Consider the following 16,903-nt stretch of genomic DNA (forward strand, 5'->3'; position numbering starts at 1 on the left):
GGCATAAAATGTGCTCTGAACGTCATCTAAGTCACAACAATAGAAGAACACAGTCTGCTGAACATAATACTACACAAACATTAGCTGTTGCCATGGTTTAATTGCACATAACATGTAAACATTCACAGTGCAGGGAGGAAAAGGTATGTGAACCTTTGGACTTAATAACTGGTTGACCCTCCTTTGGCAGCAATAACCTCAACCAACTGTTTCCTGTAGTTGCAGATCAGACCTGCACAATGTAAAAAATAGTAAAAGTTATTAAGTCCAAAGGTTCACATACTTTTTTCTCCCTGCACTGTGAATGTTTACATGTTATGTGCAATTAAACCATGGCAACATCTAATGTTTGTGTAGTATTATGTTCAGCAGACTGTGTTCTTCTATTGTTGTGACTTAGATGACGTTCAGAGCACATTTTATGCCCAATTCATGCAAAACTCCACGTAATCCCAAGGGGTTCACATACTTTTTCTTGCAACTGTAGCAAGCATAGGCCAATGATCAAGGGGCTAGGAAAGGACACAGTGATCAGTTCATTGGATACCTATTGTATTAGCAGGCACCACAATGTGTGCTGTTGTTACCATTTGGGCAAGTCCAGCCAAAATTTTGTGAAAATGGGCATCACAGCTTTTTTTGGCTGCCTGCATCCCAACATTCCTATTTTTTGTACCTGAAAGAGGCGTTAACTTTGTAGAATGGCGCACACCCTGTAATGCCTACACACTGTTTAATGTATTGTACTGAAAGTCCGGGCTGTGTGGAGATATTGAAGACCAGTAGGAGTGTCGTTGACAGCGTGGGCTCGCGGGAAATGGTTGAATGACACTGGACTTCATTCAGTTTTATGGGGTGTGGTGACAAAGGATGTGCTGGGGCACAAAGAGGATAAATAATGTTTAAAAATTTTTTTTTTTCTTTTGCAAAGGAGGGGGAAGAGGCCCTCTATTGGAATAAAAACTGGATTTAGACTGAAGTGAAAATTCCATCAATACTGTACCGTCAGGTTTCATAAAATATTTTTGGTTTTTTTTTAGGTCATGGATCCTACAGAATCCTATAAAGCTCTTGTGAAGAATATCAAATCCTTGAACTTTATTGAAGAAGCTGTACCTTGTGATTTATTACTGTATGGAGACTCAGCTTTTCCAGTGATCGTGAATCCTTTGGGTCAAGTGCTGATTGCTGCATCACGGTATGGAAAGGGACGTCTGGTGGTGATGGGACATGAAAATTATGTCACGAGTCCTAACTTCAACCAGTTCATTGAGAATGCCATTGGGTGGCTTAAGCCCTCCGCTGACTCTCTAGTTGGAATCCATAAAAAATTTTCATCAGTGGTTAAGATTCTCTCTGACAAAGGCCATACGGCTGAACCCACATCTGATTTCTACGATAGATTTGGGGTTTATATTATGCACGCCTATGATGACAGGCAGTCAAAGGAGCTCATTATGGCTTTAAAAGAGGGCAAAGGACTACTAGTTGCAGGCCAAGCTTGGTACTGGATGACCAAAAACAAGCCGAAAAATGTCTTACTTGATTACCCTGGAAACAAAGTGACAAGTGTAGCTGGAATCCACTTCTTGAGTGACTACGGACAAAAAGGTGTATATGAGCCAACTCCACAAATCCCTATATCATCACTAATGGCCAAGTAAGTACCGTGATATTTATAAAATGAAGGATAACGTAAAATATTGTAATTACATAAACAGAACAAATATGGCAATAAATGATAACTAGAAAAAGCATTTAAAGTGAGGTTTCTCGTTAAAATTAGGTTTATCTTGTCTCTCTGCCATGGGGTTTGATGGACCTTCTGTGTTGCCAGAGGAAGCAGCTAAAAGGCGGGGGGCATCACCACCGCACCCTTCTCTGTTCATCTAATTTGTTGGATAGGCACATGCTGAAAGGCTTTTTGTCTATTTAACCTTTCATGATTAAGCCGGCTGTAGCAAGCGTACACCCAGAGATGGACGCGGTTCAACCATTTTGGCTCCAACCTCCATCTTGGCAAAGGGTCAACCATCTTGTACAAACATATTCCCCCTCATTCTCCCTCTCCCTCTCTGAGAGTCACAGTGACATCTGGTTGTGTGTGTGTGTGTTGGAAGTGTCACAGGCCGGTCAGGCCACAGCAGGAAGCTCCGAGCTATAAAACATTTTTGAGCTGGGTGCCGGCGGGCTGGGAAGCTGAGTAATCTGGCACCTTGTAAAAAGATAACCCAAGCCTTCCCCTGAGTTCAAAGACATTCCAGAGAAGAAGACACTAGAAAACACTTTTAAAATCCATTTTTCCCCTATGTCTCATATCTTGGAATATGAGAGACTTACATAAAAACCAGGTATATCGTCAGATTGGCCAAAAGAAGACAAACAGTTTGATAGGTCAGCTGGATATAGATTGTCTAGCGAGCACTACCTAGAGAATAAGATATCTAACTTATGTTCAAAAGCCGCTAGAACACCAAAAAGGTAACCAACACACCTTCCAGGAAACTATATAAATAATAAAGGTGCAGTTTGATAGGTCACACTCCCTGACTGGAATACCTAGGAAAGCAGAAAATTACATCTCTGGAACCCTTCAAGTATGTTTTTCATATTTCATATCTAACCGTTCCTCAGATGCGTCTGCATAGTAATCTACCCGCGGGTGGAATGTCCCTTGCGCATAGGAAAACTTATGAGCCAAAATATGAACTAGCAGAGATTTTGGCTCTAGTTTAGGTCTCCGCCCAGACCATCCCTCCCTAAATGAGGCATTGGTCCTTGGCTTTAGAGACACCCCCTGCTGGGGGACTACAAAATGGGCTGTCAGACCTAAGAGAGTTAAGTTGAAGAATTCGCCCTTTTAACATCAGAACCAACTTGGGAGACGTGCCCTTTTGCTCTAAAACTTGATCTGCTTAACCCAGGACTTTGGCAAGTACTTTAACCCTCTAACTTCTCTCTGTTATCTCTTTGCTGTGCTATTGTTTTCTGTGTATTTATATATATATTGGTTACATCTTTTTTCTGTAAATATTTTTATTGCACCCTTTTGACCTTTTAGTAATAAATCTTTCCTTCTGAAAGTGTTGAACTGTTTCTATAGCTCTTTATTGCAACTTACGAATTCCTGCCTCTAAAAGAGCGCTACTGTGTTTGTTTAACCCTCTGTATAACCTGTCTGTGGTGACCGTGCTATACAGATGATTATCTCAACCATTATAGTGTTATTGCTGAGATTGCCGAGTTTCCTCTTTCTCTGTACAAAAAGGAGGTGGTGGCAGTGTGAAGGGTTAATTGGTAATAAACCTGACCCAGTAACAATCGCATTCAGGCTGCCAGTACATCAATTGGTGGTCCATTAACTGGAAAATTGTTGTGCAGGGTACAGCTGGGTGTGGCATTGTTACGCACGTGACATCGCAGTTTCAGATTGGCTAGTCTTTCGGTCACGAGTTTGGTGAGAAGGTCAGGAATCTGATGCCACGATCGTCACACCAGCAATAAATGGATTGAAGTTTGGTTAGTTCAGCAGGGACTGGCTGGATTTCAGTCCATGTATAGGCAGGGTGATTGTACAGAAGTCGATTGATTTCCCACTCGTCAGATTTTTTTCCACTTGATCAGTACTGGCAGACTATATCCTAAAATGTATTCCTACTGTAATATGTTTTTCAGACCACAAACCAAGGGGAACAATAAGCTTTTCAGCTCAGGTGCAAACTATTGATACAAGTGGATAATTTACAAAGAAATCTCTTAGGGGTACAGAAAATGGTCAACTCATTTGGACAGGGTTTAGGTAAATGCCCTTATGCCAACACCATGTCATCCATGTATGTAGTGTAGCTTCAGTGCTCCCATCATGCAACAGTGTCAGGACGAGGGATTGCTAGGCAGTAGCATGTCTTATTTTTTTGGCAGCAGAGTTGGTTTTGTGTGAAGATAGGTCCGTACTGTGAAGTACAGTAAATCTGGTTATGCAGATTCCCAACATAAAGTGGCCTCAAAGGCACTTTGAGGGGAAAAGGGAAGGTATGGGGAAAACAAAAGCATGCTACCAAAGTTTTAGAAGTCCAAGAGTGTTTATTTCATCATAAGTGCAAAGGTTTCCATTTATGCTGAAATAGATATCGTTGGTGTCAGCACCTGTGGTAGTGAGCCCTTGTAGATACTCAACTTGGGGTTCCCCAGGGCGCAGAGTCTAAGACCCAGCCTGCTTCTTCACCAGAGCCCCTGATGGTGGGGATGGACTTGCAGCAAGCTGGGACCAGGTCGCAGCCCCTGGGTACGCCCAGCTGAGAATGAGGAGACCACTCACAGGATCAGAGTACAGTGGGAGGAGACAAACGGAAATCCGATAGACTGGACGAGGTCAGGACAGATGGAAAACAAGCACAGTCAGAGAACGAAGCCAGGGTCGGTACATGAGTAGTCAATGCAGGATACAGGCGATAGCAACACACAGGAGCTCCGGCAACTAGAAAATTGCCCAGGCAAAGTGGCCTGGGCTGAGAATGTCTTATATAGGCAGGCAAACAAGGAGGTGGGCCAGGAAGTGATGGAAGGGAAGGAAATAAAACACAGAGAACAGCAGACGACACCCATAGGTGAGCACAGACACATGTGAAAGGAATCAGGAACAGCACTGCAGCAAGGAGGTAAGAACACAAACAAGAAACTGCAGGCTAACTTGTGACAGTTGGACTGTTTTTTTATACCCCTTTTAAAGCCTCAGTCCAAAAGTCCTCAATCACCCCCTCTTGAAACACCTCAAATGTGTTTTGTTATATTACCTTTATTCAGATGACTTACGTGACTCACACGAAACACTGGTGCCACTTCCTTTTAGTGTCTTTTATGGTGCTAGGAAGTTCTAAATGATACAGAAGGTGCTGCCAATGTGGTGAGGTAAATGCCACTCTCTGCTTTATTGTACTGTGCCACGGTGGCACTTTATTGACCCTTGCTATGGCTAGCGGGCATCAAAACTACCCCTACCAGCAAAAATTTGTAGCTGTGCACAATGTGGACACCTTATGCTAAAACAGTATATTTAAATATAGATGAGCCTTTCTAGGTCAATAAAAGGTAAGATGGACAGTTGGTAGAAGAGAGCCAACCAAAGAAATAAGTAAACTAAGCCTATTATATAACCATTAATATCATTTTTTGTTTTACTTTTAGGCATGAGTGGGACCTTTCCAAGGATCTAAATCAGTTGTTGAATGGGCTCACTGAAGTACGTTTGCCAGAAAGTGGATCCCCATCCCATGTGATTGTTCACGGTCAGAGGGCCTTCCCTCTCATTCAAGATGATTCTCAAAAAACATACCTGGCAGCCGCTTACTATGGAAAAGGAAAGGTTGTTGTAGCAACCCATGAGCATCAGATAAACCAACCCAGTCAAAAACAGCTGGTCCTCAACCTCATTTCCTGGCTGGATGCTGGAAGAAGTGGAAAAATTGGAATACAATGGAGCTTGAGAGAAATGAAGGGGTTCCTTGAGGGAGGTTTTGAAATTCAGCAGTCTGAGTTTAACAAGTCATTCAGTGTTTATTGCTGCACATCCTACACCGATAAAGATGCCGAGGACATGCTGGAGTTTGTTGCAGAAGGAGGAGGACTTCTTATTGCCGGGCAAGCTTGGTACTGGGCTTCTGTAAATCCTGGAAAAGATGTTCTTATAGATTACCCTGGAAACAAAATTATTAACCAGTTTGGGATCAGTATTTTGGGTGCTGTAGCTTATCCAGGTCGTCTTATTATTTTAAATACTGAAGCTCAGTCAAAGGGCTATCAAAGCCGCAAGGCTCTTCACAAGTTAAAGATGTTGATGGACACCAGCCGGGAGGTTGAGGAACCTTTGGCATCTTGGAAGAGGAAACTGTCGGAAGACTGTGCAACACTATTGGCAGTGAGAGTTCAAGACCAACAGGCTTTTTATCAATATAAAGGAGCCCTTATCAATACACTACTAAAATATGGACTGCCACAAGTAGGTCTAGATCTGCCTGTTAAAGGTGGGGGCAAAGAAGCCTTTTTATTGCGTATTGCTGCTGGGCTTCACAATACATTGCCAAACTTTGAAAATATAGTAACAAAACTTATTTCAGGGACAAGTCTTCCTGGGGGCCCTACCCAGAGTCTTCAGATCAACTGCACAAGTAAAGGTAAAGTATATTACTTGAGTTTAAAGTTTTATTTGTCATTAAAAGGAATATTTTACATCTCCAAGGGTTCGTTCACTTCATTGGGTTGTGTTGCTTAACACAGGCCCATTGCAATAACAGGCCATTGATTTTAACAGGTACAGTCCATATCAGGGGCGGACTGACCATTTAGGCACTCGGGCACTGGTCAGTAAGGGGCCCCATGAGATGCCCTTGGTACCTTTCATAGGCTTTTTTGGGTGTGGTTTGAGAGTGGGCAAGGACACAGGGGCCCCATGATTTCCTATTGCCCAGGGGCCCCATGAGTTGTCAGTTCGCCCCTGGTCCATCCCAACATATTGGATGAGTGTGCATTGAGTGAAAATGGAACATGCTCTATTTAAACAAAGTGCAAGTGCAGCAACATGTTCTGAAGCCTCCCACTCAAGTCTATGGTGATGCTCCTCAAATTCCTGGCAGGCGTTTGCGGGGCATTTGCGAGGCGTGTTAAGGCTACGTTCACACTAACTCTGTCAGCAGGCGTCAGACAGGCGTTTGGGAAGCCTTTTTAAAGATACTCAAATGCCTATGAAAATGCTGTACATGGTAGCACACAGTGCTGTTCACACTGAAGAGTTAGAGTCGCAGCGCGGCAAAACTGACGCCTCATGTCAAGTCAGGAGGAGTTGAAGCCTCCCACTCATGTCTATGGTGACGCTCCTCAAATGCCTGGCAGGCCTCTGTGGGGTGTTTAAGGGGCATTTTAAGGCTATGTTCACACTAGCTTTGTCAGCAGGCGTCAGACAGGCATTTGGGAAGCCTTTTTAAAGATACTCAAACGCCTATGAAAATGCTGTACATGGCAGCAGACAGTGTTGTTCACACTGAAGAGTTAGAGTCGCAGCGCGGCAAAACTGATGCCTCATGTCGAGTCAGGAAGAGTTGAAGCCTCCCACTCATGTCTATCTATGGTGATGCTCCTCAAATGCCTGGCAGGCCTTTGTAGGGCGTTTGCAAGGCATGTTAAGGCTACGTTCACACTAGCTTTGTCAGCAGGCGTCAGACAGGCGTTTGGGAAGCTTTTTTAAAGCCTTTTTAAAGCTACTCAAATGCCTATGAAAATGCTGCACATGGCAGCACACAGTGCTGTTCATACTGAAGAGTTAGCATCACACCGCGGCAAAACTGACGCCTCATGTCCAGTCAGGAGGAGTTGAAGCCTCCCACTCAAGTCTATGGTGACGCTCCTCAAATGCCTGGCAGGCGTTTGCGGGGTGTTTGCGAGGCATTTGTGGAGTGTTAAAACCATTAAACTTTATTACAGGCATTTGTGGTGCAGTTTTAATGCTTGGCAAATGCCTATCAAACGCCTCAAAAACACTCATAGGGCGTTTGGGAAGCATTTGAGGAGCCTTTGAGGAGTGTTAAAAAACGCTTCCCAAACGCCTGTCAAATGCTGTAGGGGTGTTTGGCAAGAGTTATAAATAAGTCAAGTGTGAACGAGCCTTTAAGGACAAAAAAAAATAGTGTATTTGCCCCTGCTGTGAACAGAAAAACCTGCTCATCAAGGCAACAGATTAAAAAAAATCCTTCAAAAAAATAGGTTGTGCTTAAATACATGCAAAAGTATACCAAGAAAATAAATAACAAAACAATAAGAAACAATATTTTAAATCAAAATAAAATCCAGCAAAAATGAAAAAGTCCAAAAGTTCAAATATCAATAATGTCCAAAATAATTCATCACCAAGTAAATTGGGCGGTGCCTTTGGATGTGAGGTTCAGAATACTCCTGGTTTGTCTGCACGTTGCATGTGCATGTTTGGCTGGGTCTGAGTGGCCGTTTACACTGGTGTCAGTCTGGACACTTTGCTTGTAAGTGCATTTCTTTATTAAAGTTTGATGCTTTTTAAAACATACTGCACCATGATCGTTCACTTTTTTTTGAGTGACGGTCTGATCCAGGGGCGGACTGACAACTCATGGGGCCCCCGGGCAATAGGAGATCATGGGGCCCCTGTGTCCTTGCTAAAACTCAAAAAAGCCTATGAAGAAGGTACCAGGGGCATCTCATGGGGCCCCCTACTGACCCCGGGCCCTCGGGCAGTGCCTGAGTTTCCAAATGGTCAGTCCGCCCCTGGTCTGAACATCTCTAAGTTTTGAGTGGATTTTCAACTTTGCAGCACATCATCTGTTGGAGTTCATCCCTCATTTCTTCAGTGTTGTTGTCACCATATTATTCATTTCTCCCAGAATAACAAGTACTATATGCTGGTTTTTTAACAATCAGCATATTACTCTGGTGAGTTCTATTTAACCATTTTTGGTGGTGGATTTACTTGGTGATGAATTATTTTGGACATTATTGATTATTTGAACTTTTGGACTTTTTGATTTTTGCTGGATTTTATTTTGATTTAAAATATTGTTTCTTATTGTTTTGTTATTTATTTTTCTTGTTATACTTTTGCATGTATTTAAGCGCAACCTATTTTTTGAAGTTTTGTATATCCTATAAGTTTATAGGCTAGGTTTTGCAGCTTATTGTTTTATATAAGTTCCGTGGTGCTGGTTCTTTATTTATATAGATTTAAAAAAATGCACATCAACACAATGCAATGAGTTAAAAGAAAAAAATGTCATAATAGGCCAGCTCAAGTGCATTAAGCATACATAAGGCTCCATGTACACTGCAGCTGATAAACGCACGTTTAGGAGCTTTTCTGTGTTTTTTTTCAGCAGCCCCGAACTCCCCCTAATGTTCCCCTATGTGTCCATGTACACATCCTCGTTTACAGTCATTTACAGGCAGTTGAGTTTACAGTCGTTTTTTTTAATGCACCAAACTTGCGTTCAGCAATAGATTTTATCAGCGTTTCAAACGCAGAACGCTTGTAAACGGTTGGTAGAGCACTCGCTTATCATGTGAGACATAGTGGCATCGATGCCAGCACTCTTCATTTGCTTTTAAAGCTGTAATAATGTAAAAGAAAATTGTACAAATCAAATTCCAATTGCAGGAAAAAAGTAAACTAGAAAAAAAGAACAATTTTTGTTAAAGGCTAATCCAACTAGGATTTATCTCACGATTAGTTGCATGTACATCCATAATGAGCCAGATTTGGGTTCTAGGTGTGTCCAGTACACACAAAAAGGTTGTGTGTATCGCATCCTGTTCTGCTGTAGCTTCTCCCCTCATACTTGCCAACAATTACCAGCTTTTGAAATGATAAGCTGGGAGTTGCTGTATGAATATAGCAGTTTTAGAAGTAGCTGCTATGGAAAAAATGAATCTTTCTGGCACAGTGTTTATAAACATTTTTCAGAAATGAGATAAAGTGCAGGAATGAAAATTGAGCTAGAAAAAAAATAACAAACGTTGTTAATTGATAAGTTCACCTTTTGGTAAAAAAAAAAAAAATAAATGCATGTTTTTTTGCAGGTTCATTTATTTATTTATTTGCTTCTGGAACCTGTAAAGCATTGCGCCAGCAACCAGTAGATCACTGGTGCCATGCAGGACTCCTGCAGACCTGTCAATATATCTGCTTGCCCATGCGAGATGTATGAGCAAGCAGATATACTGACAGGAAGATTTAATGAACTACCATGGTGCTCCGTTTCTTTTAGGAGGAATTGAAGGCAAAAGATACATTTTCAGGGTACTGCTGAGGAATAATTAACATATGTAAATATCCCCTACAGTACAGCAAATTTCATCTTTTGGAGTTCAGTTCCACTTTAACCCCTCGCCTACAGGGCACTTATACCCCCTTCCTGCCCAGGACAATTTTCAGTTTACAGCTCTGTTACACTTTGAATGACAATTGCGCAGTCATGCAACATTGTACCCATATGAAATTTTAATAATGTTTTCACACAAATAGAGCTTTCTTTTGGTGGTATTTAATCACCGCTGGGTGTTTTATTTTTTCGCTATAAAAAACAAGTTTTTCTTTGTTTCTATTCTAAAATTTTGCAAACAGGTAATTTTTCTCTTTCACTGATGTGCGTTGATGAGGCTGCACTGATAGGCAGCACTGATGGGCACTGATAGGCAGCAGTGATGGGCACTGATAGGTGACACTGATGAGGTGGCACTGATGGGCACTGATAAGCGGCACTGATAGGTGTCACTGATGAGCTGGCACTGATGAGGAGGCACTGATATGCAACAATGATGGGCACTGGTAGGTGGCACTGATGGGTGGTACGGATTGATGGCACTGACTGGCGGCACTGCTGGGCACTGACTGGTGGCACTGCTGGACACTGATGGGTGGCACTGATGGGGACATTGCTGGGCACTGGTGGTTGGCACTGCTGGGCACTGGTGGGTGGCACTACTAGGCACTGGTGGGCACAGGTAAGTGGCACTGGTGGGCACAGGTGGGTGGCACAGGTGGGTGGCACTGATGGGCACAGGTGGGTGGCACTGATGGGCACAGGTGGGTGGCACTGGTGGGCACAGGTGGGTGGCACAGGTGGGTGGCACTGATGGGAACAGGTGGGTGGCACTGCTGGGCACAGGTGGGTGGCACTGCTGGGCACAGGTGGGCGGCACTGCTGGGCACCAATCATCAGGGCACTGATCATCAGTGCCCTGATGATCGGTGCCAATCCATCCTCTGACAATTGCCGGTTATCAGCAGTACTTTCCTCACACTGTGACAACGTGAGGAAAGTGTAGCCGATAACCAGCAACTGCATTTACCGGTGATCTGCTGTGTCATTGGACACAGCTGATCACGTGGTAAAAGGCCGCTGTGATTGGCCTTTTACATCACGTGATTAGCTGTTTCCGTAGGATACAGCGATCACTGAGATCGCCGGGTGCGCTCCCCAGGGGTGGGAGGACGTCATATGTCACCCTCCCAGAACTGAACAACTGCACTGTAGCCATCATTTGGTTACAGCGCGGTTGGCAAGTGATTAAGGGCTTTTTTACTTTCCATTGTGTTGTGCGGGGGACGTACCAAATTCTGAGTTTCAAAAAATTAGTATCTGATCACACATTACAAAATGGTTCCACTGGGGCTCGAACCCAGGACCTTCTGCGTGTAAAGCAGACGTGATAACCGCTACACTATGGAACCTGTAATAAAGAATACCAAATTGTTTATTTTTCAGAAAGGGATTATTTAAACACCAAAGAGTTCCAGGGGTCATGAAGGTTCTTGGCCTGTCTCCACCGTCAATAGATCAGGTAAAGATTCTAAGGGCCATGACCTGGTACCAGCCCGTAGGAAAGAGCTGAAAGGGTCTATAAGGTTCCTGGGCTGCCTCCACCATCAAGAGAAGGGTTGAGGTGTCTGCAAGGTTCAGAACAGTTCTAGAGGACAAGCATTGCTTAGCAGCTACTATGGGGGTAGTGCTACATGCACAGTTCAAAATCTATTGAGATTTACAGGAATGAATAGTAAAATAGAAAAAAAGCTGTTAAAGGCAAATCTATCTAGGCTTTATCTTATGTTTGAACTCATATACATCCATAATTGACCCTTTATATCCATAATTAACCATTTGTGGACATTGGCAATGCGTAGTAGCCCCAAATAATCTTCCTAAAGGTTCACAATTACTGGCTGTTTAAATAAGAGCTGGGGGTTGTTGTGTGAATACAACAGAAGTAGCAGCTGCTATGAAAAATAAAATGACCGCCTCGCACGGTGTTTATAAACATTGTTCAGATGGCATGATATAGAGTGATACAAAGTAACAGTGTTACTTTTGTATCTACTTGTTTCATTCATATACAGATCTAAACTAGACAATGCATGATAGACTCTGGAAGCTGTGCCTAAAAAAAGACAAGTAGAGGGTAAAGGACAAGATACCAGTATTGCCTGTGGTCTCCCTGCAGCTGATCATTTCCCCATTAATGACTTTCCATGTCTTGTTTTACACATGGGTGTATTTACCACAAGGCAAACAAGGCATTTGCCTAGGGCGGCATTTTTCAGGGGTGCAGCACTGCCCCCTGGAAGAAGAGACAGAAGAAGGGACACGCGACATGGGGACCGGGTGGGATCTAAGAGAGGCTGCAGGCTCCTTGATGGTGGATGAAGAGCCTGACTCTCATTCCAGGGGATGTCTGGAGCTGTCAAGGTGTGTCTTTCTTTTACACTAAAGGGTGGGGTTGGGGGGGGGGGGGTTTGGTGTATGGAGGGTGGTGGTAGTGGAAGGCTCTCTTGGGTTTGGGGGGGGGGGTGTTGGTTGGTGTCAGAGTCTCTCCGTGAGGGGGAGGGTCTCATTTTTGTGTTGCCTAGGGCAGCACAAACTCTAAATACACTACTGGTTTTACACCGTGTCTCTGTTTGAAGGTGGCCATCTTGGTAGAGGAAGAAGTTTCCTCCTTGTTACAGCTGCTCCACTGTCGAATGGTGATCTAATAACTGGTGGGGGAATGTTCAACAAACTATGAGCTATGAGGCTCAAGGTACATAAATGCTATGCTTTTTGTCAGTAGGTATTGGAGATAAAAGCAAGACACTGCTTAGGCACAAATAACATCTCTAGATGTCCCCTATAACAGCAAGTATTCACTTTCCAGGACAGATCCGCTTTAAAAGTGTAGACATATAAGCCATAAATACCCTACTTTTCATATCTGTGTATTTCAGCTTTCAAATCTGTATACTTGCTGTGTGGCTGCCTGTCTTCTTAAGCATCGTGACATCAGAGCCCCTCCCCTGCGTGTTACGCCACCGGGTCATGTGACTTAATTTTTTTTCCCCTGATGAAGCCATGTGGCCCAGTGGCGTAATGCGTAGGGGAGGGGCTCTGAAGTCACGCCGCTTAAGGAGACAGGCAGCTACACAGCGAGTATACAGATTTGAAACCTAGCAAACACTGTGGATCACATTTTAAAGTGATTTTAAAAGCATTTACATGTGAGTGCAATACTTTATCTTTTATAAATGTTTTAAAACAAGATAAGGCGCTATGTTTTTCATTACTCTTTATGGCATATACATCAAGGGAGGAAGAGTTTTAAGAAAGTGAGGGGATCCCAAACCTTGAAGATTGCTAATCCCATCCAGTTTAAGTCCAAAAACAAGAAACACAAGCTATTTATGACCTCACTTAACGGTTTTGGTCATATCTACCAGGTGAGAGCACAACTGGTGAAGTCGCACGCAAGTTTGTCATTATTACGAAACGGTGAATTGAACCCGAATTATTTTGTCCACAATATTGCAAAGAGTTTGTTACACGGATTATATGGACACTTAATTTTGGGAATGGTGATGTTTCATATGGACATTTATTTATTGGAAAATTGGTATTCTAGTTTTTTCGTTTGTCAGTGGAGCGCGACATTATTATATTCATGTTTGATTTATTATGACACATTGGTATGGGTATGTGTGATGTGTAGGCGATCCACTATACTATGACTTTACATGGCGATCCACTATACTATGACTTCACATGGCGATCCACTATACTATGACTTCACATGGCGATCCACTATACTATGACTTCACATGGCGATCCACTATACTATAACTTCACATGGCGATCCACTATACTATGACTTCACGTGGCGATCCACTGTACTATAACTTCACATGGCGATCCACTATACTATAACTTCAAATGGCGATCCACTATACTATAACTTCACATGGCGATCCACTATACTATAACTTCAAATGGCGATCCACTATACTATGACTTCACATGGCGATCCACTATACTATGACTTCACATGGCGATCCACTATACTATAACTTCAAATGGCGATCCACTATACTATAACTTCAAATGGCGATCCACTATACTATGACTTCACATGGCGATCCACTATACTATGACTTCACGTGGCGATCCACTATACTATAACTTCACATGGCGATCCACTATACTATAACTTCACATGGCGATCCACTATACTTTGACTTCACATGACGATCTACTATACTATGACTTCACATGGCGATCCACTATGCTACGACTTCACATGGCGATCCACTATACTATGACCTCACATGGCGATCCACTATACTACGGCTTCACATGGCGATCCACTATACTACGACTTCACATGGCGATCCACAATACTATGACTTCACATGGCGATCCACTATACTATGACTTCACATGGCGATCCACTATACTATGACTTCACATGGCGATCCACTATACTATAACTTCACATGGCGATCCACTATACTATGACTTCACATGGCGATCCACTATACTATGACTTCACATGGCGATCCACTATACTACGACTTCACATGGCGATCCACAATACTACGACTTCACATGGCGATCCACTATACTATGACTTCACATGGCGATCCACTATACTATGACTTCACATGGCGATCCACTATACTATAACTTCACATGGCGATCCACTATACTATGACCTCACATGGCGATCCACAATACTATGACTTCACATGGCGATCCACTATACTATGACTTCACATGGCGATCCACTATACTACGACTTCACATGGCGATCCACTATACTATAACTTCACATGGCGATCCACTATACTATGACTTCACATGGCGATCCACTATACTATAACTTCACATGGCGATCCACTATACTATGACTTCACATGACGATCCACTATACTATGACCTCACATGGCGATCCACTATACTATGACTTCACATGGCGATCCACTATACTATGACTTCACATGGCGATCCACTATACTATGACTTCACATGACGATCCACTATACTATGACCTCACATGGCGATCCACAATACTATGACTTCACATGGCGATCCACTATACTATGACTTCACATGGCGATCCACTATACTACGACTTCACATGGCGATCCACTATACTATGACTTCACATGGCGATCCACTATACTATAACTTCACATGGCGATCCACTATACTATGACTTCACATGGCGATCCACTATACTATGACTTCACATTGCGATCCACTATACTATGACTTCACATGACGATCCACTATACTATGACCTCACATGGCGATCCACTATACTATGACTTCACATGGCGATCCACTATACTATGACTTCACATGGCGCTCCACTATACTATGACTTCACATTAATTATTTGGTTAATTATCTATTTTGGTATCATAGTAGCTCGCAAGAGCTCACTTATTATTTTTAACTAAATACATTTGTTCCAGCAAACATGGCATTGCAGAGTACAGGACTGTATCTTCCACCTGGAAGGACATCCACATTGATTTTCCCAGAATCTGCTATCAATATCGGCTTACAGGTAAGTCCGATATAGTAAATATGTAACAGTTCCCATATGTCATAGGAAGAAATCTAGAAGTCGGTTTCTCTTCTAGCCAATAGTCGGTGCTTACAACAGGAAGAAAAGATATGCAGGCTGGAAGGTGGGAAATATAAAACATTTTACAGTCAGTTGCTTTGTACATCAGACTTTAATAACAATCTGATGACTATGGGGAAGAACCCAATTGCCCTGAATAAGTGCTCTTGAGGATAAAGAGATTCGACGGGTAGGAAAACCTTTTGACATTACCAGGGTGTATTTACCACAAGGCAAACAAGGCATTTGCCTAGGGTGGCATTTTTCAGGGGGGACAGCACTGCCCCTTGGAAGAAGGGACAGATAAAGGGACACACGCGACATGGGGACCTGGTGGGTTTCAAGAGATGCTGTGGGTTTCATGATGGTGTATGCACAGCCCGACTCTCATTTCTGGGGATGTCCGGAGCTGTGAAGGTGAGCAGGGGCGGACTGACAACTCATGCGGCCCCCGGGCAATAGGGGATCAACCGCTATGCTGGCGATACTCAGAACTGGAAATTATGTCACCACTCGGCCTGATGTGACATGGGATCTCGGAGTGGTGACATCACTTCTGGTTCTGAATATTGCCAGCCTAGCGAGCGACCTTCAATGGTTGCCTAACCCGCTCCAAGGTATTCAAAAGAATAGGAGAGGTATGTCACAATGTGCACAGTTTCTCCAAAATCTTTTGAATTACCTTCCTAATATGTAAATAAAGATCTGAAATAACACTTTAGGCTCTTGGATTAGCTTGGTGCATGGTGGAAGTTATGGGTGGTAGTGGGGAGGCCCCAGGTCAACTTTGCATGGGGGGCCCACAAGCTTCAAGTTACGCCTCTGGGGTTAGGTAAAATCTTATTACAATCTCCAAATCCTTCACATTTCTGGACTGGGATATCTTCTCTAAAACAAAAGTACTGGTAGTTCTGCAATCAGGTTTGATAAAATTTTGCAGTATGTAGAGTAGACAACAGCATTAAAATCTCAAACATGTCCATATAGTTTTAAAAGACATTTTCATAATCCTTAACCTGCAGAGTTTGGTAAAATAATACCAGTTGATCCTGACATGAAGGTCACTTCATGTTATGAGATGACAATGTTCTCTCCCAGTCAGGGGCGGACTGACTACTCATGGGGCCCCTGGGCAATAGGGGATCATGGGGCCCCTGTGTCCTTGCCCAAACTCCAAAAAGCCTATGAAAAAGGTACCAGGGGCATCTCAAGGGCCCCCTACTGACCCTGGGCCCTCGGGCAGTGCCCGAGTTTCCAAATGGTCAGTCCGCCCCTGAAGGTGAGTGTCTTTCTCTCGCCATGGGGGATGGTGGCTGGTGTGTGGGGGCAGTGGTACTGGAAGGTTTAGGTGGAGGGCAGGGGTGCTCTTGGTCAATGTCAAGCTCTTTGTGCGGGGTGGGCACCAATTTTTGTGTTGCCTAGGGCAGCACAAAACGGAAGAAGGAACACACGC

At 43.3% G+C, this 16,903-nt stretch overlaps 1 protein-coding gene and 1 non-coding gene across 2 annotated transcripts in view; one reads left to right on the plus strand and one right to left on the minus strand.

The window, feature by feature from the left end:
• Positions 1–1,043: 1,043 nt before the first annotated feature.
• The window catches only part of LOC149446286 (TRPM8 channel-associated factor homolog), a 38,202-nt gene continuing 22,342 nt past the window's right edge, over positions 1,044–16,903 (plus strand). Inside the window, exons 1-3 of the mRNA XM_089652717.1 lie at positions 1,044–1,660; positions 5,185–6,236; positions 13,131–13,261. Coding sequence (XP_089508843.1) covers positions 1,044–1,660; positions 5,185–6,236; positions 13,131–13,261 — 1,800 coding nt within the window. The remainder of the gene's footprint in view (positions 1,661–5,184; positions 6,237–13,130; positions 13,262–16,903) is intronic.
• On the minus strand, positions 11,173–11,245 carry TRNAV-UAC (transfer RNA valine (anticodon UAC)). Its single transcript has one exon. It is a non-coding gene; the product is annotated as a tRNA-Val (tRNA).

Source organism: Staurois parvus, unplaced genomic scaffold, assembly GCF_062004578.1.
Source record: "Staurois parvus isolate SC_StPar_1 unplaced genomic scaffold, SC_StPar_1.0 ptg000691l, whole genome shotgun sequence".
Lineage (NCBI taxonomy): Eukaryota > Metazoa > Chordata > Amphibia > Anura > Ranidae > Staurois > Staurois parvus.